This window comes from Lagopus muta, chromosome 1 (assembly GCF_023343835.1).
Source record: "Lagopus muta isolate bLagMut1 chromosome 1, bLagMut1 primary, whole genome shotgun sequence".
NCBI lineage: Eukaryota > Metazoa > Chordata > Aves > Galliformes > Phasianidae > Lagopus > Lagopus muta.
This window is the reverse complement of record NC_064433.1, coordinates 44,462,013-44,485,957: the sequence shown is the minus strand read 5'-3', so window position 1 is coordinate 44,485,957 and position 23,945 is coordinate 44,462,013. Positions and strand designations below refer to the sequence as shown.

The 23,945-nt window shown below is 41.8% G+C and overlaps 1 protein-coding gene across 5 annotated transcripts; it reads left to right on the top strand.

Moving 5' to 3' along the window:
- Positions 1 to 1,231: 1,231 nt before the first annotated feature.
- Positions 1,232 to 23,542, top strand: CEP83 (centrosomal protein 83). Of its 5 annotated transcripts, none has more exons than XM_048943889.1 (17): positions 1,232 to 1,341; positions 4,132 to 4,261; positions 5,252 to 5,426; positions 5,722 to 5,872; positions 6,629 to 6,721; positions 7,014 to 7,145; positions 9,883 to 10,134; positions 11,062 to 11,193; positions 14,084 to 14,198; positions 15,641 to 15,785; positions 15,919 to 16,068; positions 16,714 to 16,789; positions 17,816 to 17,973; positions 20,066 to 20,195; positions 20,844 to 20,947; positions 21,657 to 21,837; positions 22,837 to 23,542. In XM_048943889.1, the coding sequence occupies exons 3-17, from the start codon at positions 5,278 to 5,280 to the stop codon at positions 23,020 to 23,022; spliced, it is 2,154 nt and encodes a 717-aa protein (XP_048799846.1). In that variant the 5' UTR covers positions 1,232 to 1,341; positions 4,132 to 4,261; positions 5,252 to 5,277; the 3' UTR covers positions 23,023 to 23,542. The 5 variants fall into 5 exon arrangements, with proteins under 5 accessions (XP_048799846.1, XP_048799856.1, XP_048799878.1 ...); XM_048943908.1 differs by lacking the exon at positions 1,232 to 1,341 and adding an exon at positions 1,554 to 1,668; XM_048943918.1 differs by lacking the exon at positions 1,232 to 1,341 and adding an exon at positions 3,035 to 4,034.
- Positions 23,543 to 23,945: the final 403 nt, after the last annotated feature.

Genomic DNA, 23,945 nt, shown 5'->3' with positions numbered 1-23,945 from the left:
GTGATTCTGTGGAGGTGGATTCACCTCCACCAGGGCTGGGCAAGCACTATATCATCATGCTTGCCTGGAGATGGTGCTTGATAAAGGAGGAGTTTACATTTGAAGCAGTCATGAGCGCTTGCATGATCGTTCGCATGAAGTCCCATCCATCTACTACATGTATGTAAATTAGGAAAAAGTCTCTTTCAGTTAGTGTGGCTAGAACTGAGCCAATTGAATGGGAATGGAAGTGCAGTCAGATCTGAAGCCTGTAACATACAAGTACAGTATGCTCTTCATCTACATCTACAGATGTGAAATCTCCCATAGACCAACAAATTCCACCTGCAGTTTTTCTCTGATGAGTACAATTTTAGTAATTTGGCACTAATCTGGAAAACATCCCTTTCTGTCACAGCTGTAGAAGGGAAGGAAGCAGACAATCAGCGCTGTATAAGCGAGATACAGCCTATGTACATGCTGGTAGAACACTAGAGATGCCTGAGCAGTCAGCAGTCCTGTACAACACATCTGACTGAGTAATGGTTTCATAAGCTGCCTCACAGTTTCTATTTATTGTGGTCTTATGTGCTAGCATATACTCTGTGCTACTGCATGCTAAAAATTATATTCAGGTCATAACGAGCTTCACAGTAAAAAGTGCTCTGTTTAAGGACAGACTCTTATCACAGCACTATGGCATTTAAAAGTGATTTCATCTTCCGGTTTTGCAAGGCCAAAGGTGGCATTTTTTCAGGCAGCTTACACCAAGCCAAGTACAACTCAACTGTCCAACACATCGGTTGTTGGATTACCATGAGCTGCTCAGTTATAGGTATCTCTGCTGTTGCAGGAGACGACGATGCCATTCGCATGCTGCCAGCAGTACCGCCAGGCAAACGCCTAGAGGAGATCTCTACTTTGACTCAAGCTTTCCCAGTGCTGATACCAGCTGGTTGCCTAGAAAACAGCTATCGTTGTCGGGCACCTTCTGGCTGTAACCCCCTTTAGACACGGCTAAATGAAGTACGGCGTTCATTCGCCTCGCAGCACAGAAGCGGGCAGCAGTGCCGCGGTACCGGCAACCCGCTGCCAACCCGCCAGCCCAGCCCGCCTCAGCGCTGCCGCCCGTCCCCCGGAGGGAGGGCCGTACAGGCACCACGGGGCCGTTCCCGCCCGCAGCCACCTCCACCGCGTGTAGGCGGTGCCAGGGCCGACGGCGCAGGCGCAAACGGGAGCGGGGAGGCAGCGTGAGCCCGTTACCCCCGGCAACGCCGCCCCGCCTCCTCGCCGCGGCCCGTCCCGGAGCTCCCAGGATACCCTGCGGGGCCGCGGCGGGCGGCGGCGCGAGCGGGCGGCAAGGTGAGGCGAGGCGGGGCGCGGCGCCATTTTTAAATTCCTGGCGGCGGCGGCCGGGCGGGTTGGGTGTGGGGGGTTTGTTGAGGGGCTGGAGGGGGTTTTCTGCTTGGCGTTCCGCTGTGCGGCGTGCACTCAGCCCTCCCAGGCCTTGCTCTGTTCGTCCGGGAGCGTCATTCCCGTGCAGGGGTCTGTAAAGCGGGGAGAAGCGGACGACGCGTCTCAGAGAGATGTTGTCTCGGTCTCGTGTCCTGTGTGGGGCTGGCGGGGCTGCAACTTGCCTAGGCTCCGAAGTTCAGGGGCAGAAGAGTGCCAGACTTCCGTGTTTCTCAAGTAATGTACAGCTTTGTGCTAATTTTCGTTCCCTGTGGTGTTGGTGGGAAGTCTGTTCCCTGCTGCGCTGCAGAGGCATGTCAGGTAGGGCTAATGTAACCTAACTTTATCTGGAAACCAAGGCTGTGATAGCATGAGCATCCAAACTAGCGATGCAGCTGCTCTCTGTGCCTGAAAAGAGAAAGTCTTGTCCCTCCTTCTGCCTCCTTATTTGGCTCTCTGTTCCTTCATGCCAGCCAGTACCAGCTGCCTGCTCGCACCGATTCTGCAGCTGGCTGGGTTGTGCCGTGAGCTAACGTGACTCGTTGACCTCACCAAACAAAACGGCTGTTTTCTGCTTGTCAGAGCTTATTGGCTTCTCGAGTTAAATCGAAGGGTCTGATGGATGTCAGATCTGGGAATGAGGCTGGAGAAAGCAGGAGGGTAACGCAGAACAAAATGAACCTCCCCACACACACCTCGAAAAAGAAAACGATGCAGCATTTAAAGTAATATAGCTCAAAAGATCTTACGGAAGATGTCCTTTCGTGATGTGTGGATTTAAAGGGTAGAGAGGTGAAGTAGGTCATTAAGCATGAAGACCTTCTTTCTGTATGAAGATAATAACTGGAGAAGAAAGGCAGAACAAAGATGGTTCTAGGAAATGTAGCTCATTTAAGCTCACTTAGCTTCATTTTCTACCAAAAATATAACTGAAGCTTCAGGACTTTGCACCAATACTTTTCTGTATGTACCTGCACAATGTGATGTTAAGATTTTCTAGTGTGGATTTGGGCAGCTGACAAAAGCTTACAGTTCTGTAGCAGGGTAAAATTTGACGGATGTACAAATAATGTTATATACATTGGGGTTTTAGTTTCTTTAAAGTGTATTTCATGGTTCTCTACTTTTCAAACAGGTCTTCATGGGAGGCAGGATTTTTAACTAGCATTCTTGGAAAGTGTTTTTCAAAAATAGCATGGGTGGTCTTGAGCAAATTTGAAGGTGTTTATGTCTAAGCATCAGCCGACATAGCTGAGATAGTGCCACTGGCACAGAAGAGATTCATGTCAGTAGTTAAGCATTAGCAGCCCTATCAGTAATTATTGGTTGACCTCAAGTTGCACCAGGGTAAGTTTAGGTTGGAGATCAGGGAAAACTTTACAGAAAGGGTTGTTAAGCACTGGAATGGGCTTCCCGGGGAGGTGGTTGAGTCACCGTCCCTGGATGTGTTTAAAACCCGTTTGGATGTGGTGCTCAGGGATGTGATTTCGTGGAGGGTTCCTAGTTAGGGTAGTATGGTTAGGTGTGGTTGGACTCGATGATATTTAAGGTCTTTTCCAACCTGAGTGATTCTATGATTCTACTTTGTTTTGAAAGAAAAAAAAAAGTAAGAAAGCGGGATGTTTACATGTTGCAAATTGCTGTCAGTGGTTTCAGGGAAAGGGACTTCGGGAAATCTATCGCTGCGGATTGCAAGTCGCGAAGTTTGCCACTAGATGTCCCTGCAAGCTAAAATAGCTTTGTTGCCTTTAGAGCATCCAGTTTGGGTTTTTTGAGGGTATGAAATGGTTTTGTGCGCTGTGTTTTTTCCCTTTTCTTCTTTCCTCTTTTGTTCTACTTGCAGCCTTTAGGCAGATGAATGCATAACTGCATGTGTGTTGCTTTCTAATCTTTGGAGTTTCTGATAGTAGTGAAAGCTGTGAGAGTGCGTGTGAAGGCTTAGAACTGAAAGAGCAAAGGCTCACGTTTCCATTTCTCTCTTTCTTTTAGTCAGAAAACTTAATGGGTTTTGTGGTGATGTTGAATTTGTATCTGTTATACAACTCCAGAAGCACTTCTTGTTCATGTGAGCCGTAGGGTCCAGGCCCAAGCCCTGTGCACATAGTTCTACAGGTTGGTGTACAGTTGCACATTTACATTTGGTACTGCAGCTTATGGAACCAGACATCTGAGATGAAGAGAAGTACTGTTGTTTGCTTTTTTATGGCGGTCACGATTAACCTTGTTGATATGCTTAGAAATTCTGAGGAGCATGCTGCCTGGAGTTCTCTTTGTCCTCTCACGTAGCTTATTGTCCTTAGGGTTTCTGGGCAGATTTTCCCACGTGGCTGCTGCTTGAACAATAGCAAATGCCACAATATTGAGTCTGAAAATGGCTACTGTGCTTTGTTTCTCAACAACCAACAAAAGCCAGGAATGAAAAACAGATCCTAGTTTGATTAGAAGGTTCTTCAGAATTTATTCTGTTCATGTACGAAACGTGCGGTGTATGCATATAGGGCAGCCATTGAGGAGAACATTCTTTATTCCAATTTCCTCCTCCTTATCCTCAGCAGATTTGGACAGAGCAGAATGAAAGCAATTGCTGTTGTCATCGTGTGCTGGTACTGGAACACTGGTAGACTTTGCTGTCACCTTTTCCTATATAATGACAGAGGAAGAAATTAAGCACTAATGCATGTTTCTTTTCCTATCTGGCAGATAATTTTCATCTAGTTTGTAGTTTGGGGCTTTCTAGAATGAAATGCTGAGCATTTAAGGTAGGGCTGTGGAAGATCTGAGGACTAGAATGCAGGAGAACGTGATGTGTCCAGCTCCAAATGTGAAGAAGGTGAGGAACTTGCTGATGCTGGAGAAGTAAGTTGTTTTGTTCGCACTGCCACGAAGGCACCAGTCACTTATGCTGAAAGCTAAAATGGCAGAGCAGTTGTTTTAAATCTTGTAACTTCCTAAAATTCACCTCCCTCCCCAAATCCTCTAGAAGCTGCAGCAGTGATCAGGCTAAGGCAATATCTTGCTCAATATCAAAAAGAATTGGGGAGGTATATTATAATACTTCCTCGTTTCTCAGCATCTGGTGATTTGCAGCTTTCTCACATCCCCCTGAGATTGTCATATTTAGCAAAACTCTCGCTGGAAAGTTCACAAAAACCCACCACATGAATTCAAAAATGAGGAAGTGACACGTGTTGGTGATACATGTTGGAGCTGAACTTTGGGTAGCCTGGAAGGTGGACGGCCATGAAATCATCCCTCTTTTCCAGAAAGGACTTGGTTGGACCTCAGCAGTGGGGGTCGTCCCTGTTCTTCCAGCTGATGTGCTGGTGTGCTGAGCAGCATGATGTAGTTAGGTAGTGAGAAAGACTGTGACTATGATAAGCAAAAGCTGTTTGTGTCTGATGTCTGTGTCCTCTCCTTGAACCAAAGTTAGCAGGACAAAATGAACTCCACGCTTGGATTCTCAGCATACAGAATAAATAAAAAAAGCATTTTATATGGTCTGGCACTGGCAAGATGCTTGTGCTTGTTTTGTACTGACTCAAATAATCTCCTCCTAACTTAATTATTTGTCCCTGAGAGAGTACGAGCAGGGAAGAGCTGCCTTTTCAGCAGGAGATTTCTGATATGAGTTAGAGCAGAGCCAGGATTCTTCTGTATTGAAAGCAAAAATGGCATGTGAAGCCTTTGAGCAGAGTGTCCTTGATTGCTAATTGCATCTGCTTCTATTTTGCCAGGTCACCCTGCCTTCTGGGATGGCAGCCAAAAAAGTGCATGTTGGTGTACCTTTGTTATAAGTTAATTTTTTACTTTGTCCTCTCAGTAGCCATCGTGAACGGGCATCACAAAATGGATACTTTGGGCAGCCTCCTTCCTCCCGTGGTTGGAAATGGTGATGCGGCCAATTCCCAAGAGCTGCAAAAACTTCTGATTGATGAAAAAATGCGCTGTGAACACCATAAAGCAAATTATCAAACTATAAAGGCAGAGCATTTAAGGTACATGAATTTAAGTAGGTTTCTTCATTTGAAATGTTAAAAGACGGAGCTCCGTGCTGGGTGGAAGGGGTTTTGTGTGTGTTGGCTATTTCTCTACTTAAGGACATTTTTGAGTATTGGTTACTGCAGAAAATTCAAAATTCCTTAAGGCATTATAGGTGTGAAATAAGTTTTCAATATATTACAGGAAAAGGATATTAAAAGCTTAATTCAATCTTGATATTTTAATTTTTGTTTCTGAAGATGAGCTTTAATTTGGAGGGTAGCTATGAAAGAAACTTGTTTTCTCTCACAGATTACAGGAAGAGTATACAAAATCCCAAGATGAACTGAAGCGGTTGCTGGTTGAAAAGCAGGCTGTACATGACAAATTCCAGCTGCTTCTTGCAGAATACAGAGAGGAGTTGCTGGGTAAAACACAGGAGTTGGAAAAACTGAAGATGCAGGTGAGATAATTTACTGGCAGTGCTTAATATGGACTTGAATCCTGTAACAGGGCCATGTTTTAGTTCTGTTTGTAACATGCATATACTTGGCTTGGATCTATTGCAGGTATCTTGAAACATAGTCAATCTGAATATATTTCTTCCTTAGAGTGACTGTGGCATGAGGTTGTTGTTTTGTTTTTTTAACAAAATCTTCCAAATTCTTTTATCATGTACTACATTAATAGTGAGACCCTCAGTCTGAGCCTCAGTCTCTGTCCTTGTGTGTCCTGATATGAGGACAATCATCTGCCCTGGGGATTACCAGAGTAGATACTCGTTTCTCTTCTCAACGGCGACTTTCCTAATCATGAAAGCAAACAAACAACACCAAAAACATTTAAGTCCAGTTGCATGACATTTTCTATAGTTACTTGTTTCCTTAAACCAATGTGAGGCAGTTCCTAGGAAACAAATACAGCATCCAACAGAGGATCCCCAGACACTGACTGACATTTGTACTGCTTCTTCTAGTGAATGCTGACATTTAAAATCTGTTATCTTCCCAGAATATTTTTAGTTCATTAATATTATATTTCTTTGCTTCTGTAACTACTGTTTGAAAAATTCCTTAGAAAAACATAGAAAATTAAGCAGAACTTAGAACACTTTAGAACTTAACTTAAAATACTGGAGCCTTACTTAAAATACTTTATTTATGGATATTTGGGCTGTCACGATGTACATAAACGAATACGAATACCTTTCTGTCTGAAGGTGCTAACTCCTCAAAAATTAGAGCTGCTAAGAGCACAAATACAACAGGAATTGGAATCTCCAATGACAGAACGTTATCGGAAACTAGAAAATGTAAGTAGCAAGTATTTAATCTTGTTTCTTTTAGAGTGGTGGCTACCCATTTGTAACTGCTCCTAAAAACCTTAGGAAACCGAAACTGAAGGGCAGTCAGTGTGTGCAACTTTGCTTTGCCTGGTATTGTTCAGTACTGCTGCCCCAGGTGGTGAAGGCTGAAGCCCTAGGATAAGGAGGGATCTGTTCCTACACAAAAGCCCTTATGAAACGACTGAAGCGTTGCATGGACGTTTGAAGCTGGAGGTAAAACTGCCAACTTCATACCAAATGTTTCATTTGTCTGATTTAGGAAATGGAAAAATACAGAACAGAGTATAACAAACTTCGGTATGAGCATACTTTCCTGAAGTCGGAATTTGAGCATCAAAAAGAAGAACATGAACATGTTTTAGAGGAGGAGAAAATAAAATATGAGGCAGAGGTACGTGATATTACTTTAGCTTAAACTGTATCTGATAAAGCTGTGTGAATGCTGTGAGTGTTGGTGCTTTGGTGGGTTGTCAGATTGACATAATTTCATAATGTAGTATTTGTTTCTGCTCTCATAATTCTCAAAACACTTTCATGGCTTAGCCTCAGGCTGTCTCTGTAGGCTTATTCAGCCATGTGTTGCAGTATCGTATGTGCTACCACAACAGTAGACTTGCCTTCTGATGAATGTCAACTAGTAGCTCTGCTTACATGCTTTTTGGAAATCACGTTCCTGATAGGAGATGAGATGCTATGCTAACCTGAAATTAATAATTTATGTGAGCAACTGGTAAAAAAAAAAATAATTTAAATTATGTGGTAAATGCAGTAACTAATGAAAAAAGTTCAGAAGATATTGTTGCTACCAGGCAAGGGCAGGTGTCTTGAAACTAGGTTGGATTATGACAGTAGTGGTAAGAATGATACTGACAGGATACTCATAGCTTTGGTAACTTGATTTCAGTTGTGCCAACTCCTGAATAAGCAATCCACAGTTTGTTTGTATCAGAACTGGACTTTCAAAAGTGTAGCTAAATAAATTGGCATCTTATTCATCTCTTAAATACATGCAGCAGCGTAAATGAGTGTTGTACATGTCATTAGCATATTCATTTAAGTATTTGTCTGGGAGCGTATCAGGAGATGCCAGATTTGGACGCATTAGTCCAAACATGAGGCATAAATCAAAGGCAATCATTGCTTTCAAAATCAGTCCAAATTCAGAAATGAAAAGCATTAAAAACAGAACATTTGTCCTTCCCAGAGCTAACTGCACATGCTGCTTTACAGCCTGCCTGTCTTCTGGGCTTGTTGAGTTTGTGCTAATGCTGCAACTAATTAGTGCTCCTAAAGAGAATGGAATTACCTTGAGCCCAGGGCAAAGTGTAGTCTAGTTTTTTTCTCATATTTTGAACCTTTTTAACCTCCCACATTATTTATTGCAAGGGGGCTACAAAAACATCCTAATTCCTTAGTGCTTCCTCAGGCATGTCATGCAGTAAGACTTGAATTTTCTCATGAAAGGGATTTCAATGGCAGCCGCTGCAGATTTTGGCTTTGCTCTGTAGAAATCACTGATGGAACTTCTAACAGTGCTGCTGCCGAGCAGGGTTTGGAATATTGTGCCTTCAAATATGGGGAAAGCTCTGTCAGCTTACTTTCTGATTCTTTTGCCCCTGTCTTCACAATACATTTAGTCCATGTAGCTTATTTTGGAATCTATGTGTATACGTTTCTTACAGTCTCAAGATGAGTTTGTATCTATTTGTACTGCCTTGGAAGCTTGCTTTGTTTTCTGACTGGCCAAGTCACCTTGACTGTCTTCAGTTACTGTGTGCTTGAGCTATAATGTGGTTACAGAATTATAGAATCATATGGTAGGTTGGAAGAGACCTCCTTCTAGTTTAGCCTAACCCCCTGCTTAAATAATAAGGTGTAATGAGATTGGGTTGCTCAGCACCAGGCTCAGTTGAGTCTTGAACATCTGTGAGGATGGAGACTCACAGCCTTTCTGGGCAAAGTATTCCAATATTCAACCACCTTCATGGTGAACATTTCTTCCTATCGTCTACTTGAAATTTTTCATATTCCATCTTGTATTTGTTGGCTCTCTTCCTATCACCACACACCTCTGAGAAGGTTCTAGATCCATCTTCTCTATCTCTTCTTGGAGGATCACTGTAGCAAACAGTAGTTATTCCAGAGCCTTTCTTATCCAAGCTGAACAGGCCCAGTTCTCTCACCCCGTCTTCATGTCATGCTCCCAGCATTCTTGGTGTCCTACCACCGGATTTATTCAATGTCAATATTCAAGCACCAGGCACAGTATGCCAGCTGTGGTCCTACAAGAGCTGGAAGGAGGAAGAGAGTCATTTCCCTGGATCTGCTGGCTGTCTTTTTGCCAGATCACCAGTTACAGTTGGTTGTCTTTGCTGCAAGGCCACTCTGACTAAATACTACACTTGTCTGCCGACTCGTACTCTAGCTGTTGGCTACCCAGATTCCTTTCTGTGCAGCGGTAGCTCTTCCACCTACTTCTTCATATACTTGTTCAGCCTGTATCTCACCAATTTGGTGAGACCTAGTGTGCTTTCTTAGTCTGCAGTGCCAGGCATCTCTTCCTAGAAGGAAGTAAGTCGAGCATGTTTTCCTTTGATAAGCTCTGCATTCCATCATCTTGTCATTTCCAGATGCGTGGATAAACTTCTGAGAGGGTTTGCTTTGTAACCTTCCCAGAGACAGATGTGAGGCTGACCATTCTGCAGTTACCTGGATCTTCCTTCTTGACTGGTTTGCCCCCCTAATCATGGCTTTGCCATCTGCCTCTTTCCAGTCTTCGGGAACCTTTTCTGATTGCCACTGTTTGTCAAAGATTCATTCCAAGGACTCCTGTATGCAGTGCTTTATGTGGTCCCCAACTTCCTCCTCTCCTGTAGCTGCTGATTTACTTCCACTTATTGCTAGGCAGTTTAGGAACATCTGAGCATGAGCCTTATTGGTGAAAACTGAATCACAAAAAGGCATTGACTGCTGTGTCTGTGAATTGTTCTAATATAAATGTTAATGTAATTTCATATTAACTTAAATGCATGCTGTTGGACTTTCCTGAACTGTCAACCACTGTACTTATTGCTGTGTGACACCTTGTCAGTGTGAAGGCTTATATTTTTCCAATTAACAACCATTAGATTGCGAGGCTGGAGAAAGATAAAGAAGAGCTCCATAATCAGCTGGTTAGCGTTGATCCCACGAGGGACAGTAAACGTGTGGAGGTCCTCTCCAGAGAAAAAGCACAACTGTGTCAGAAATTAAAAGGCTTAGAAGCAGAAGTAGCTGAACTAAGAGCAGAAAGAGACAACTGTGGTGTACAAGCAGAAAGTGTCCAAAGGGTGCAAGTACGGCAGTTAGCTGAGCTGCAGAGTCTGGCAAGGTCTCTAGAGGTAAGTCTCCTCTTTTATTTGTTGTCTTGTGTCCTTGTGAGTGATGCCACCTTCACAGTCAAGCAGTTGTCACTGAGTTGCAGTTAGAAACTGACAGTCATGTGTTAATCTGCTACGGGTACATTGTCATTCTTTTGAATAACTTTTTTTTTTTGTCCTTTCTATCTTTGTATCTTTGCTCTTCAATGCATTACCATGACTGTATGGTTATTGGCTTTTGTTCACTCTTTTAAGAACTGCTTTTATTTCTGGCCTGTTTTAGTGTTCCTCTTCATTCCTTGTCTTCAGTTCTTGCTATCTGCCTAGCCAGTGAGTCTTTGCATGTAGGCTTCTCACGTAGCCAGTGAGAAGATGTGGATATATGGTTTCCTTTCCTTTTCACTTTTTTAACTGTTATATAACTTTGTTACAAAGTGCTGTGGATCTCTGCTGAGTGCTCTGATCCCATTTTAAAGAGGATCATAATATTCTTAAATTAGAAAACTTATTTAAAAAAAAAAAAAATCCTGCTGGAAATATGCAATTAGAAAAAATAAGGTGAAAACTTGGGTTTAATTTCTTTTTTGATACTTCAATCAATCCCACGTCTTGAGGCTATAATACTCATACTGGTGATTCCAGTATTTAGAGCTGAGCTGTATTTAGAGCTGGTAGCAATAGGTGCTGCCTTCTAACTGAGTCAGATTATCTCTGCCTTTTGAAGTGTGTGATTCTGTGCAGGCAGTGTTAATCAAGATAGGTGTTGTTTCTGAGTAAAATATGAGACCCTTGCTGTATGGGAACGTATTGTTAACCAACGTTGATGTATTTTTGCAGATAGTTGTTGTATGAAAGGTCAGTAATATTTGGAGATCACTTGAACCATACAGGTGAATAGCAAGAGACAGCCCTGCTCCAAAAGTCTCACAGATGCCTCTTTTATTCAAGGCAGAAAAGAAGTCAGCTGAACAACACATTAGTCGGATTGAGGAAGAACTGCAGATGTGTCGTGAGCAGAACTTTCTTTTAACTAGCAAACTCCATAAATCTGAACAAGAAGTCAATTCCTTGGCTGCTAAAGTAAGTGCTTTTATGATGTCTGAAACAGTTGTTCATATGATGTATAAGTTTTTCTGTTTATCTTTTACATTAAGAATAAGGTCACATTTTCTTCTGTGACTTAGAGTAGGCTTGGGTTTTCTTCCCAATATCAGATAGAAGATAAGAGTGTGTGACTTAACAGGAAAAACTTCATCCCTAAAAGTATCTCAATATCTCCAAAATTGATGTTATGCACTTTTTTTTTTTTTCATTTTAGAGATCTTTTTATGTAAATGTAACCGTGCACAAAGAGGCATCTTCATGTTTTTAGTACTCATGAGGATAGCCAGCTTATCCTAATGGCAAAAAGCTTTCTTTTCTCATGAACTCTGTGAAGTGCCATGGGACATCACATCATTTTGTTGTTTTTTTTTTTTTTCTTTCTTGAGTTATCTGCATTGGAATCACCTGCTGAGATTTAGGTTGCATGTGAAACAAGACAGTAGTGTTACTATAGCATCACTCTTGGACTCACGCCAGCATAGCTTGTACAGAAATGCTTCTGTACAGCATTGCATTCCATCAGTTTAAGTAGTTCATTGTCTAACAACGTGTTTGAGTGTCTTACATGCTGGGTTGGCGCCGTATCTTAGGGATTTTGAGAATTTTTTAGAAAGATCCTTAGCTGGGGAAAAAAAAAAACCCACCAACAAACGGCTTCCAGGATAGGGAAAATCTGCAAGTGCTTATTGAGAAACTCGGTGCCACTATTCAGTGTTTCCCAATAATTAGATCAGCATGGACACCAGGTTCATCTGGCTGCGGCTCCTCCTCAAGCACTTGACTTACATACAGATCTTTATCCAAATACCAGCGTAGAGAATTGCATAAGGAAGCAAAACTGAAGCACTAGGAATCTATTTTTTTTTTTAACCTCAAATACTGCAGAATTGTTACTTGTAAATCTGAGCCCTCACACTTGTCCTAAGGAAATAAGTACCTAGTTAATAAATACTATTGTTCCTTATTCTTCCCTTGCTGGAGAAAACATTGGCTGATAGTTTTGAGCACATTTGTCAGTTATTGGTAATGATCTCCATCCTGTTTTCTTGCTCGTTTGAAAAGGATTTAGTTATCTCTGAACTAACTGTAAAGCCAGTAATTTTGGTCTTGTGCTTCTACTTGAATTATCTTAAGCACTCTGTTGACCTAAAGCTATCCAGTGTTTCTGACTATACTCTCCAAAGCAACGCTGACACGTTCTTTGTATGGGCATGATGGTTCATATGGGCATATGCCTCAAAAAGGGACACAACACAGGAAAAAAAATCTTCAATTTCTTCCATAATTGCTCTTTAGCAATCTCAGATTTCATCCAAGACAAACTTTACAGTACACATTTATGACTGTGAAGTGTTGAGTTTTGATCCTTAATCCGAAAGAAGCTCTTACTTACAATATGAATAGGATATATCACAGTTTTAAACCTCTTTATACGTGTCATACTTGTCCAACAGGAATGATGAATTGGAGGAAGAAACTTATATGAAACATTTTTTAATCAATAGCCTTGAGAAGTTGGAGAAAATGAAGGTGTTCAGCTGAAGGGATGAAGGCAAAAAATGACGTCATATGCTGACACCCCAGCACTTCTACACTCACTCAAACTTATTCCTGAACAAAGATGAACTTCTGAATCTCGTGCCTTAGAAAAGCCACCTTACCTTGCAAATTACCCTAAAATGTTCTCAGCTTCATATTGAAGCAACCAAACCCACTGACGTCGTTACTTAATAAGCAACTGTGTCATTCTTAACCTTTTGCCACTTGCTTGTGCTAGCAGGTTGTAATTACATTTGTCACTGTGAATGGATTTTTGATATGAGTGCTTTCCTCTAGGTATTTAATTCTCATTGACCATGTAATTACTGTGTACAAATGCCTAAACTATAAAAAAGTTTCTGTGCAAGCAGTAATTGTCTTTGATTTGATATTCTTAAGACTCCTACTTTTAAGAGGCTGTTTGATGTGCATGTCACAGCTGCAGAGAAGCATTTGACTTAAAATGCATTTGACATCTATGAAGGCCTGGATTTTGATAGTAGAGTAGCACTGCAGGAGGTCAAGGGGTGATGAAAGGGATAAGTGATCTTCACATTGAAATGACTTCGGGGAAGCATTGGGTACCCTGGTTTTGCATATCACTGTTTTGTTTTACTCTAGGGAGGTTACACTGAGCTTAATTTTAGCTCGACTCTGAGGGATTTTTAGTCAGAAGTGAGGTATGTGCAAGCTGGCATGCTAATGCTTAGTGAGGCACTGGGGTCGTATGCAATATTGGATCAGTGTCCCACCACAACAGTTCAAATAAGCAATCTTTTCAGAACTGCTCGAGTGTTTGGAAGCTTGCTTGCAAAATGCATGGTATTTGCTGAGTTTTTACAGGTAATCCTGCGTGTTTTTGCTAAATCTTAGAGTATTTGCTACACTATAGCTTGTAGTAACTGTCTGGTTAAAGATGAAATCCATGTCTGTTGTCAGACAGCTTGGTTCCTGGAACCGATGGGGTATTTGGGCACTTTGTCTTCATTAGGGAACACTGAAACTTTGTGTTTCAAGATGAATCACAACACATTCATGAATTTTCAATGTCTGATTCGAAGTAATAAAACGTGTCATTAGATTGAGTGTTACAATACCCATAAAGTCACCATTAACTATTATCTACAAATCTGGATATTGTGGTATGACTTTCAGGAAAGCTGTGGATAAAAAAAAAAAAAAGATATTCATGAAGATATATTTAAAATAAGCCTAATTGTCATTATTTGACAGATTTTCTTGTTAGCAAAGTATTGCCTGAAAAACAGTAAAGCTGTGAATACTATGTATTTATTTTCAGTGGATTTGTTATTTTTCTAATTCATAGGTAGAAGAACTTAAACAGTCACACAAATTAGAAGTGACAAATGTCAAACTGGAGGCAGCAAGAACTAAGAATGAAGTAGAAAGAGAGAGAAACAAGATTCAAAGTGAAATGGATGGTAAAATACACAATAAATTTCTAGTGAAATTAATTTCTAGTGGTTTCTTTGATAACTTCCACTTAGAGCTCTTCAATTATTTTCCTCCAAATGTTCCCCAGCAATCTTCACCTTCTGCTTCTAGTCTAAGTGATACAGATCAGAAAACTCATTTCAGTGTCTGAAATAACTGTACCCTACCACTTGATCTCCTAGGTTATGAAGGGCTGTTACAGGGCAACCTGCACTCGTGTAAATTAATTGGTTTGTGATGCAAGTTGAACATAATCTGTTTCAAATCATGTGCTTCCTAGGGTTTTGCCTTTTTATTTACTGCCAAACTGTACAGCTATTTGCAATTTGTTTGAAACCTTAATGTACCAGAAGACTTCAGAGTTTTATTTGTTTTCCAATTCTGTATCCATGGAATTGAAGGGGAAAAAAACCAAAATGGGTTAAGCATTTTTGTGGAACAAAATAGAATTTCTAGCTTGTTCTGTGAACAAAACAGGCAATGGTCTAAGCAACCAGGTAACAGCTGAACTTGTTGGCAATGTGAAGTAGCCTCCTGTATTGTAAAGCCACAGGCACAGCCACTAAGACTAGTTGCTGATGATGTAAATCACCACCCAGCTTTTACTGGACTGCCTTCATGGGTTTGCCATAACATTCATCTAGAATGGTGGTTTCTATCTTGACTGTTGCTGTCTTGGGTCAGCAGGGACAGGGAGGTGATTGTCCCTCTCTACTGTGCCCTCATGAGGCCCCATCTGGAGTACTGTGTCCAGGTCTGAAGCCCCCAGGACAAGAAAGACAGGGAGCTGTTGGAGAGGGTCCAGAGAAGAGCCACAAAGATGATCAGGGGACTGGGGCACCTCCCCTATGAAGACAGGTTGAGGGAGCTGGGCTTGTTCAGCCTGGAGAAAAGAAGGCTACAGGGTGACCTCATTGCAGCCTTTCAGCACCTAAAGGGCACCTACAAACAGGAGGGGAGTCAACTCTTTACAAGGGTAGATAATGGCAGGACAAGAGGAAATGGTTTTAAGTTGAGGGAGGGAAGATTTAAGTTGAATATCAGGAGGAAGTTCTTTACTGTGAGAATGGTGAGGTGCTGGAGCAGGCTGCCCAGAGAGGTTGTGGATGCCCCGTCCCTGGAGGTGTTCAAGGCCAGGCTGGATGGGGCCCTGGGCAGCCTGGTCTAGTATGAAATGGGGAGGTTGGTGGCCCTGCATGTGGCAGGGAGGTTGGAGATTCGTGATCCTTGAGGTCACTTCCAACCCTGGCCATTCTATGATGATCTCTTCTGTCTTTCTTGTTCTACTTTTTCATTCATTCACATTCCATCCTGTGAACTCAGATTTTTTAGCTCCCCTTTTGCTATTGATAAAGTAATTCTAATAATGAATTTCATCAGGATGACATCAATAATGACATTTTAACATTTTTTTTCATGTATAATGCAGGATTGCTGTCAGACAAAGAAGTTCTTAAGGAAGCTGTTGAGCGTCATAAAGTGCTTTTAGTAGAAAAGGATCAAGAGTTGGTTCGTAAAGTGCAAGCTGCCAAAGAGGAAGTTTTTGGAAAAATTGCAGCCTTACAGGATGAAAAGTATGTGTTGATTTAGTGCTCAGTTTCTAAAAGTCCTGGGAGGTGTTTGGAGTCACTTCTTAAATGCCATTTTTAGTAGCAATGTGGTAGCGCTGTGTCGCGGTTTGCCTGTAAATACTGAATCATGTTTCAGGTTAGAACTCGAGAGCAGATTAGCTCATGTGGAGAAGGTGAAGTTGGAACAGGATGCTTGGAGACAAACTGAAAAGGATCAGTATGAAGAGAAGCTACGTGTGGTGCAGCTGGCAGAGGAATCTAGCAAAAGGGAACTTCAGTGCCTGCGGTAGTGCCTTTCCTAGCCTTAAAGCAAATGTCTCTTTTTTTTTTTTTCCCCCCCCTAATTTCTTCTCACAAGTCATTAGACAGGTTTACTATTTATGGGCATGTATGTTGATTATGTGAAACTAAAGAAAGGATCTTCTTGTGCAGCGTGTAAAAAGATGGGAGGAGAAAAAAATGTGCTGTTTATCAAGAGTGAATGTTGTTCATCCCAACCTTAAATGAACACTTTAATGAACATGTTGAAGAAGTTTCATTATCTGTGCTGGAATTTGGACCCTGTTGGCCACTTGCAAATGGCAGTGTTATAAGAAACCATTTTTCTTTGCACAGTGGCATCGTGCCAGCAACTGGCAAACTGGGACAATAATATGATGTCTGTGAGTTCCTTATTATAACTCTCAGCAAAGTTGGTTTGCTGTAGTATTTGTATGAAGGTGAGTACGAGAAAACCAGCAAAATTCTTACTTCAAAAGCAAGCAAACCAACGTATGTAGTCATCAATAAAAATGGATTGTTAGGCATTTTGTAGTTAATTGGTACGACTGCTAAATATGTATGCAACGTGTTCTATTGTCAGCCTGATTTGTACTTTGCCACCATCTATATTTTAATGAGATAAAAATAAGAGTATCTTAAACAATTTCAGATTAAAAATTCAACAGCAAGCTATTCAGACAGAGGAGCTCGAAGAAAAGAAACGTGAGAGAGATGATCTAAAACAGGTAAGGGTTTTGGTAACGTTTCATAGAGAAACACAGCCTTTCCTGCAGTTACCATGACCAGTGTCTGAAGATCAGATTGGATTTGGAAGGATTTTTTTTTTTCCGAGGGACAAAATGCATTTAACAGCTCTGTAAATCAAGTGTTCAGGAATCAGCCCTGCTTTCCTGGACCTTCATAAATGGCTTACAGCTTTCTGGCTCGTGCATTCTGTAGGTATCAGTGATTTCAAAATGGAATGTTTATAGGCTGCTATATTGAATATGGTTATGCACTATTTAACTGGAGATTCAGTTTCCATGGAAACTATAAACTGTTTCTAGGTAATGCTCTGCATTTACACTGCATCTCTCATCTGAGGTTCTTCAAGTGCTTAACAGATGTTTCATAAACGAATAAACTGGAGTAAAAAGATATATTTCTATTGCAAGATGAATTAATGGCAGTAATGCGAATGAAACCTAATTCTTATGACTGCTGCTCAGCCGTACTATTCCTTGGTAGATACAAATATGGCTGTGCACCTGAAGTTAATATTTTTTTTCCTGTAGAAATTGGGATATCTGAGCATGTAATTAGGGAGAGGAAAAGGGGAATAAGCATCCTTTTTCTGTGCTGACTGCAGGGATTGGACTTTTCAGACTCTACTTGCTTTTGTGAACTGGCTTGTGCAGCCTCTGAGGGCTGTAATGGAGAGAGAAGAGTGAGTAGCTCCAAAGCTCAGCTCATTGGTGTGCTGTGATGCTCTGGTTCTGTTCAGCTCTAAGGCCTAATGTCAGATTCCCTGAGTTACAGGGGACTCAGACTGGATTCCTTCCTCTACTTCCCTTTCATATTTCAACAGCAATAGAAAAGTTCTTTCTTGTCTAGTAGTAGTTTACTGTAAAACTGCTAGATAAGCTGTTGAGTAAGGAGAAAGGGAACAAATAAGAAAGGTTTATGATAAAGGAATGTTGACATGTGCAGTACCTCCAAATTAATGTAGATATTTGCATATATATTTCTTTTTTTTTTTTTTTTTTTAATAGCAAATTCAAGACATGCAACTCCAAGTGGCTTCACTTTCTCGGTCAGAAAATGATTTGCTGGAATATAATCAGAAGTTGAAGGAAACAGTAGAAAGATTGAGACAAGAATGTCAAAATGCAAGAACTCAGGCAGAAAAAGCCCAACTGGAAACAGAGAAGTAAATTTTGTTCTCTTTTGGTTGTACTTTTTGTTTTCACACTGCTTGTATTGCTTTCACATGGATTGTTCAGTATGGGATGTAGTTGCTGAAAATGTCTGAAATTAACCTGATGTAGCTGTGGTGTCCCTGCTCACTGCAGGGGAGTTGGAACAGATGACCTTTAAAGGTCCCTCCCGACTCAAATGATTCTATGATTAAATGTCAGCAGGAAAGACTGGACAATTGTGCTGACAAAAAAAAAAAGCCATACCTGCTGTTATGCTGTGTATATAAAAACTTTGCTCCTGATAACTTCAGAAGTAGGGGTTTGATTCCATCCATACCTGTTACAGTTAATTGTTGACTAATGAAATGCACTGATTTTATGAGATGAGGTTCTATTTCTATTGAACATAAAACTTGCATGTAGAGAGGATCCAGAATTTCACAGTGTTTGAGTGTTAGAGAGTGTGGAAGCACGAAAGTAAAACAAGTGACTGTACTGCTGTGCTTTGATAAGATTTTTGGGGACCCAGCCCATGTGTGTGTACTTCTTACTTCTTCCACCACATCCTTTTAGCTGATACGAGGCCAAGATAATTTTATAAGCCTATAGATAATAGGAGATGCACCAAGACTGTTACTGCAGAAACTAAGAAGCTTTGCAGCCTTACCTGCAAGTCCTCCCTGTCTGTCCTTCTCTTACCACAGGAGTCTTGGGATGTTTCCCTTTTTTTTCCTGTGTGGCTGATGTGACTTCTTTCCTCAGTTCAATAATTCTTTTGAGCTTGAACTCCAAAAGTTAAGCAGCACCAAAGCAATGTAGCTTGAAGAGAAGCAAAAAAAAAGGACCAAAAGATAAGAGAGGCTGAGATAACCAGTTTCAGATAAGTTAAACTAATGCTATTTGGGCAAACAGCAAGAGTAGGCAAAGAATTTAGCTTTGTCTGGCTTAAGCTTGGAAATGAAAAAGTGAAATGAGAAAAAGAGCCAAAGGCAAACCATGAGCCTGATAAACTGACAGAGATGAGAGATGAGCTGGAGGAGGCACTTGTTAAACATTTCAGGAACAACATTAGTGGAATTTCCTTGAGAAATTGAATAAAAATGTTGTGAGGCTTTTAACCAGTGTCTCAGCTGAAGTTGTGCTGTTAAGCAGTGCGTTTCTCTTTGGTTCTGGGGGTGGTAGTAATTTTTTTGCTATCAACTAAAAGAGCAGTGAAGGATTTCAGGTAGGCCAGGATCCTGGTTCTGATTTGAGTGATGTTAACACTGTGGGGAAGGGAAAGGGTGTTTGAGGAGAGCTTTATGAAGAATCATCAAGGCTCCCATTAGGGAAACTGCATCAGCCCAAGTCTAAATGCATTGATGCCGATCTGTATTTCTTAAAAACTGCTGGACTGAATGTCACCATTTGACTTTTTTTGTCACAAAGTAGTTAATAGGCAGTTGGTTCTTCTCTGCTTTGAGATAGCTGCAACAAAAAATCCAGCAGAGAAACTTCCTCCTTTCCCAGTCCACTGCTAGAGATCACAGCCTAATTTTAACATGTTCCAACCATGCAAAGTTCTGAACAAAGAATAGATGTTGGCTGTGGTGTGCATGCAGCTGGGATGCTGTCTAGGAAGCGTATCTGCGGGAGCTTCTTGTCATGCTGGTGTTTGTTCTGCTTGGGAGCACAGAATAGTCAAGTCTGAACTTCTCTATTACAAAGGATTTGTGTGGCACAAATGGCAGCAACCCACTGCTGTGCCTCACCTCTCGAGCACAGAGAGCAGTCATCAGCCCTTCTGACAGCTGGTGCTTGGCACAGTTGTTTCATGTTGTGTTCCAGTGTGATGATTTGATTGGAATTTAGAGATGTCCTCTGCACAGTTGCTGGATTTAGTCTTCAACATTTCCTTCGAAGATGTAAAATGTCTAAGGTTACGTTGATGCATGGGTTCAAATACGGTGAGTCTTGAGCACAGTCACATTGAAGTCAGAAGTTTCAAATCTATAAAGACGGGAGCTGCGAAAAGAAGTGTTTATTTTAAGAGCCTTAAGGCATTAAGCCAAAAAACTGCTTCATCTGTGTAACTCCTTACCCTTTTAACCTGTCCTTTTGAAGGGCTTTAGAATACAGGCGCATGGAGTGGCTGGAGGAGAAGCATCTGCTTACTCAGCGCGTCACAGAGAAGGAAGAGAAATACAACGAGGTGAAGAACAAGCTGTGTCGAGCTGCAGTTGCCCAAAAAAAGGTACGTTGGCTATTCTTTTGTAAATGATCCTATTTATGAAAAGTTCAGATTTCTAGACCAGAATTGTTTTAATATTAAGAGTTGATTTGCAATCTGCTGTATGTAACGACAAAGTACATCCAGTTCTTAGCAGAGAAATGTGTTGAAGCGATGTGCACAAGAATGTTACAGCTGACAACTTTGTTTTAACGCCATCTATGATTTGGTGAGGGTTTCTTTCTGTGTGTATTTCTGTGCTTTTAAGAGGTGGACTGCTTGGTTATTAGAATCACTCACTCAGGTTGGAAAAGACCTTAAAGGTCATTGAGTCCAACCACGATCTAACCATCCTACCCTAACTAAAAACTCGCTGCTAAATCCTGTCCCTGAGCACCACATCCAAATGGGTTTTAAACACCTCCAGGGATGGTGACTCAACCAGCTCCCTGGGAGCCCATTCCAGTGCTTAACAACCCTTTCTGTAAAGAAGGTTTTCCTGATATCCAACCTAAACTTACCCTGGTGCAACTTGAGGCCATTTCCCATCGTCCTGTCACCAGTGAGATGAGATCTGTCAGAGCATTAAGCCGCGTGCAGGACGGATTTGATTCCACAGGATCTGATCTATCAAAGTGTTACTTTGCTCTATTTGAAATGTCTCTTTGGCAGAGAAAGACTCTCAATGATAATAAACAAAGGAGGATGCAAGAGAAACTGCAACTTTTGGAAGCCAAGATAGAAGAACTAGAAAAAGAAAACCAGGTGTTAAATAGGTAATAAATAAATGCTTTTTCCTAGCTTGAAAAAATGATACATGGCCCAAATGTGATTCAGAAACATGAATTGCTTTTGAAGATGCATGCTAGTTAGTGTGGTAACTGCAGTACAGTCTAATGGTTGTTCATATGGGAATTCTGTGAGTGGAGTCCATTTCTGATGGCTGTGTTGGTGGTGGAGAGATAGAGGAAAACTATCTGGAAACTGTATAGATGTGGTTGCAGGAATCCCTTCAAAAGAACAAATTCTTTTTACAAAAAAAAAAAGATGTGAGTGAAGCAGTGCTGGAGTTGAAAGCACAGTATGTGGAGATGGAAGACAGGAAAGAAAACTGACTTCAGAATGACAAAGGAAACAGGCCTAACGCCCTCTTGGAAGGACCAGCTGCTTTTTCTCTTCACTGTGCAGTACAGACGGCTTGGTTCAAATAATGAATTGAATGGTGCACCTGTGGCTCACCACTGTGAATGCTATTAGCAGCTTAGTTTATTCCGTGTAAAATCTAATCCTGCTGTAGGTTACTGTGTGCTGGCACTGCTAGCCATTCAGGCAGAGAAATACACACGGGTGGTCAACTCATGTCTTCATGTTTGCTAATGGTAGTGTTCTTGCCCAAGGACAGTAAGCAGCAAAGTACCCACAGAGAGGTGTGCTGCCGTGTCGGGATCGTAAGCATTTAGAGTGCTAAGAAATGTTATTTCATAGGCAGAATGTTTCCTATGAAGAACACACACGTCTCCAGAGGAGACTGAAGGACTTGCAGCGCAGACACAACGAATTCCGCAGTTTGATTTTGAATCCTGGCATCCCATCCCTGAACCCAGTCAGTGTAACATCAGCATCTGTCCCGCCTCCTGGGCCCGACGTGTCCTTCCTCCTCCTTCAGGTACTGTGTCACAGCACGTGGCACTAATGCAACAGAAGGGCTTGGGGCCTCAGCGGTAACGAAGGGAGGAGCACAAGATCTTTAAAAAGTGGGAGGAATCCCTTTAGTTGTGTTCCTTTCCTTGTAATGGCATATTAACAGGAAGGAGAATGGCTGTTTACAAGGGTGGATAGTGATAGCACAAGGGGGAATGGTCTTAAACTGAGACAAGGGAGGTTTAGGTTAGATATGAGGAGGAAGTTTTTCACACAGAGGGTGGTGACACACTGGAACAGGTTGCCCAAGGAGGCTGTGGATGCCCCATCCCTGGAGGCATTCAAGGCCAGGCTGGATGTGGCTCTGGGCAGCCTGGTCTGCTGGTTGGCGACCCTGCACAGAGCAGGGGGTTGAAACTGGATGATCTTTGTGGTCCATTTCAACCCAGGCCATTCTTTTCAACCTGTGATTCTGTGATAATGGGAAGGAGTTCTTGAAAGACAAAGGGCAGATTACAGAATGTAACAAATGCAGTTCTAACCCAGTTCTCTGCCCTCTGTGCTTATTTTGAGGCTTTAAATGGCTCCTTCTGGACATGAAATGTCATAGTGTTTTTTCTCACATCGTGACTCCGTAATTACAAAACAGGATTGCCACTCACTGTTTCTTGTGGGCTTAAAAGCATTCTGTGTACCCCAGAGTGCTTCTGGGGGCGATAATCTCTCTGAGGTGGCCCAGCCAGCACTGCTGATTGCTGTCCCTGAGGTGAGGCCACAGCTGCTGTTCGTCTTCATCTCAGAGCAGCAGTGCTGCGCTCCCATTTCTTGCTACTGCTGCTTGCCATGAGTGTCAGAGCGAGACCTGCTAGAAGTGGGGGGTGCTGGAGGCTGGAATGTAATGAATAACATTTCAAACATCACAGTTTTTGTTTCAAAATCATTACTTTAAAAAATGAAACGACTGCTTGTTTTGGTCCCTTGGAGGCGTGCAAAATATAATAGAGCCACTTCTATTAATTTCAAGGAAGAACAGCATCAGAGAGAGCTCTCCCTGCTTCGCAAGCGGCTGGAAGATCTCGAAACCAGGCAGAGAAAGCAGCTGCAGGAGCTTGGGCCAGCTGGGGAGCGGCTCACAGCAGGAACACGCAGGGAGCTGGCGTCCAACAGGGGAGCAGAGGGAGCTGCCGTGCAGAGTGAGGACTCTGCATAAGGTGTGCAAACTGTAGGTGCTGTTTGCAGTAGCTTCTCCTGGCTACGTGCTCTTAATATCCTCCAAAGCACGACTGTGTGTGCGGAGGTGTGGGAAATACATCCTGTGTAGTTTTGTGTTTTGATAGACTGCCATCCGCTAGCAAACGGGATGGTATCTAAATGAAAGCATTGTAACAGCATTTTGAAAATATCTTTATAGAAATGCTATACAAATATTTGGAAGTCAAGACATGCAATAAACTACATTTTTGATAGTACTCCAGCTGCTGGAATCCACGCCTGGAGTGGTGCTCCGAAATTCCCATGCAGACAGATGGGGTGAAATGGGTGCTCCTGACTTTGCTCTTGTCCATGTGCCTCTTGGTTTTGTAACATCAAGAAGCAACAATCAGTTTCTAAAAAAATACTGTTGTAGAGATGAAGTGTAACAAATTGCCTTCAGGTGATGAAAACGTTAGTTTGTATTTGTTGCCACTGTAGGTTGTTTTGTCAGCTACAATAAATTTATTTATTTAAGGTTTAAGTTGTTTTCCTTGGTTATCAACTTAACACCTGGGGAGATTCAATTAATTTTTGATGACTTGATAGTGAAAACTTGGAGGTGTGGGCTGGCTTTTTCTTACTGTTTTGTTTTTTTCAGGATACTGCAGTGTAAATTCATTAGTGAAAAGTGTTTAATACTTGACTGCATATTGTTGGAACTGTAGGAACAGTCAGCTGAGGAACGAGCTGCAGATGGTGGCTGGCATTGTCATGCATTCAGCTTTGCTCTCCAGCATGTTTTCCTTTCTGTGCCATAGGTAAACATAAGTGCTGTATTATGGTTTCCTAAGTGCTCTCCAAGGAAAGCAGTGCATGGCACCTGTAACTGCTGGAAGCAATGGAAGCTGATTGTACTGCATCTTGCACTCCCCTCCTGGC

What these genes read in the sequence shown, in the direction of transcription:
- CEP83 (XM_048943889.1), top strand. Translation starts at nt 5,278, where the DNA reads ATGGATACTTTGGGCAGCCTCCTTCCTCCCGTGGTTGGAAATGGTGAT. An exon ending in GTTATCGGAAACTAGAAAAT is followed by an intron (nt 6,722 to 7,013) that starts GTAAGTAGCAAG and finishes TGTCTGATTTAG; the next exon opens with GAAATGGAAAAATACAGAAC. An exon ending in TGTCCTTCCTCCTCCTTCAG is followed by an intron (nt 21,838 to 22,836) that starts GTACTGTGTCAC and finishes ATTAATTTCAAG; the next exon opens with GAAGAACAGCATCAGAGAGA.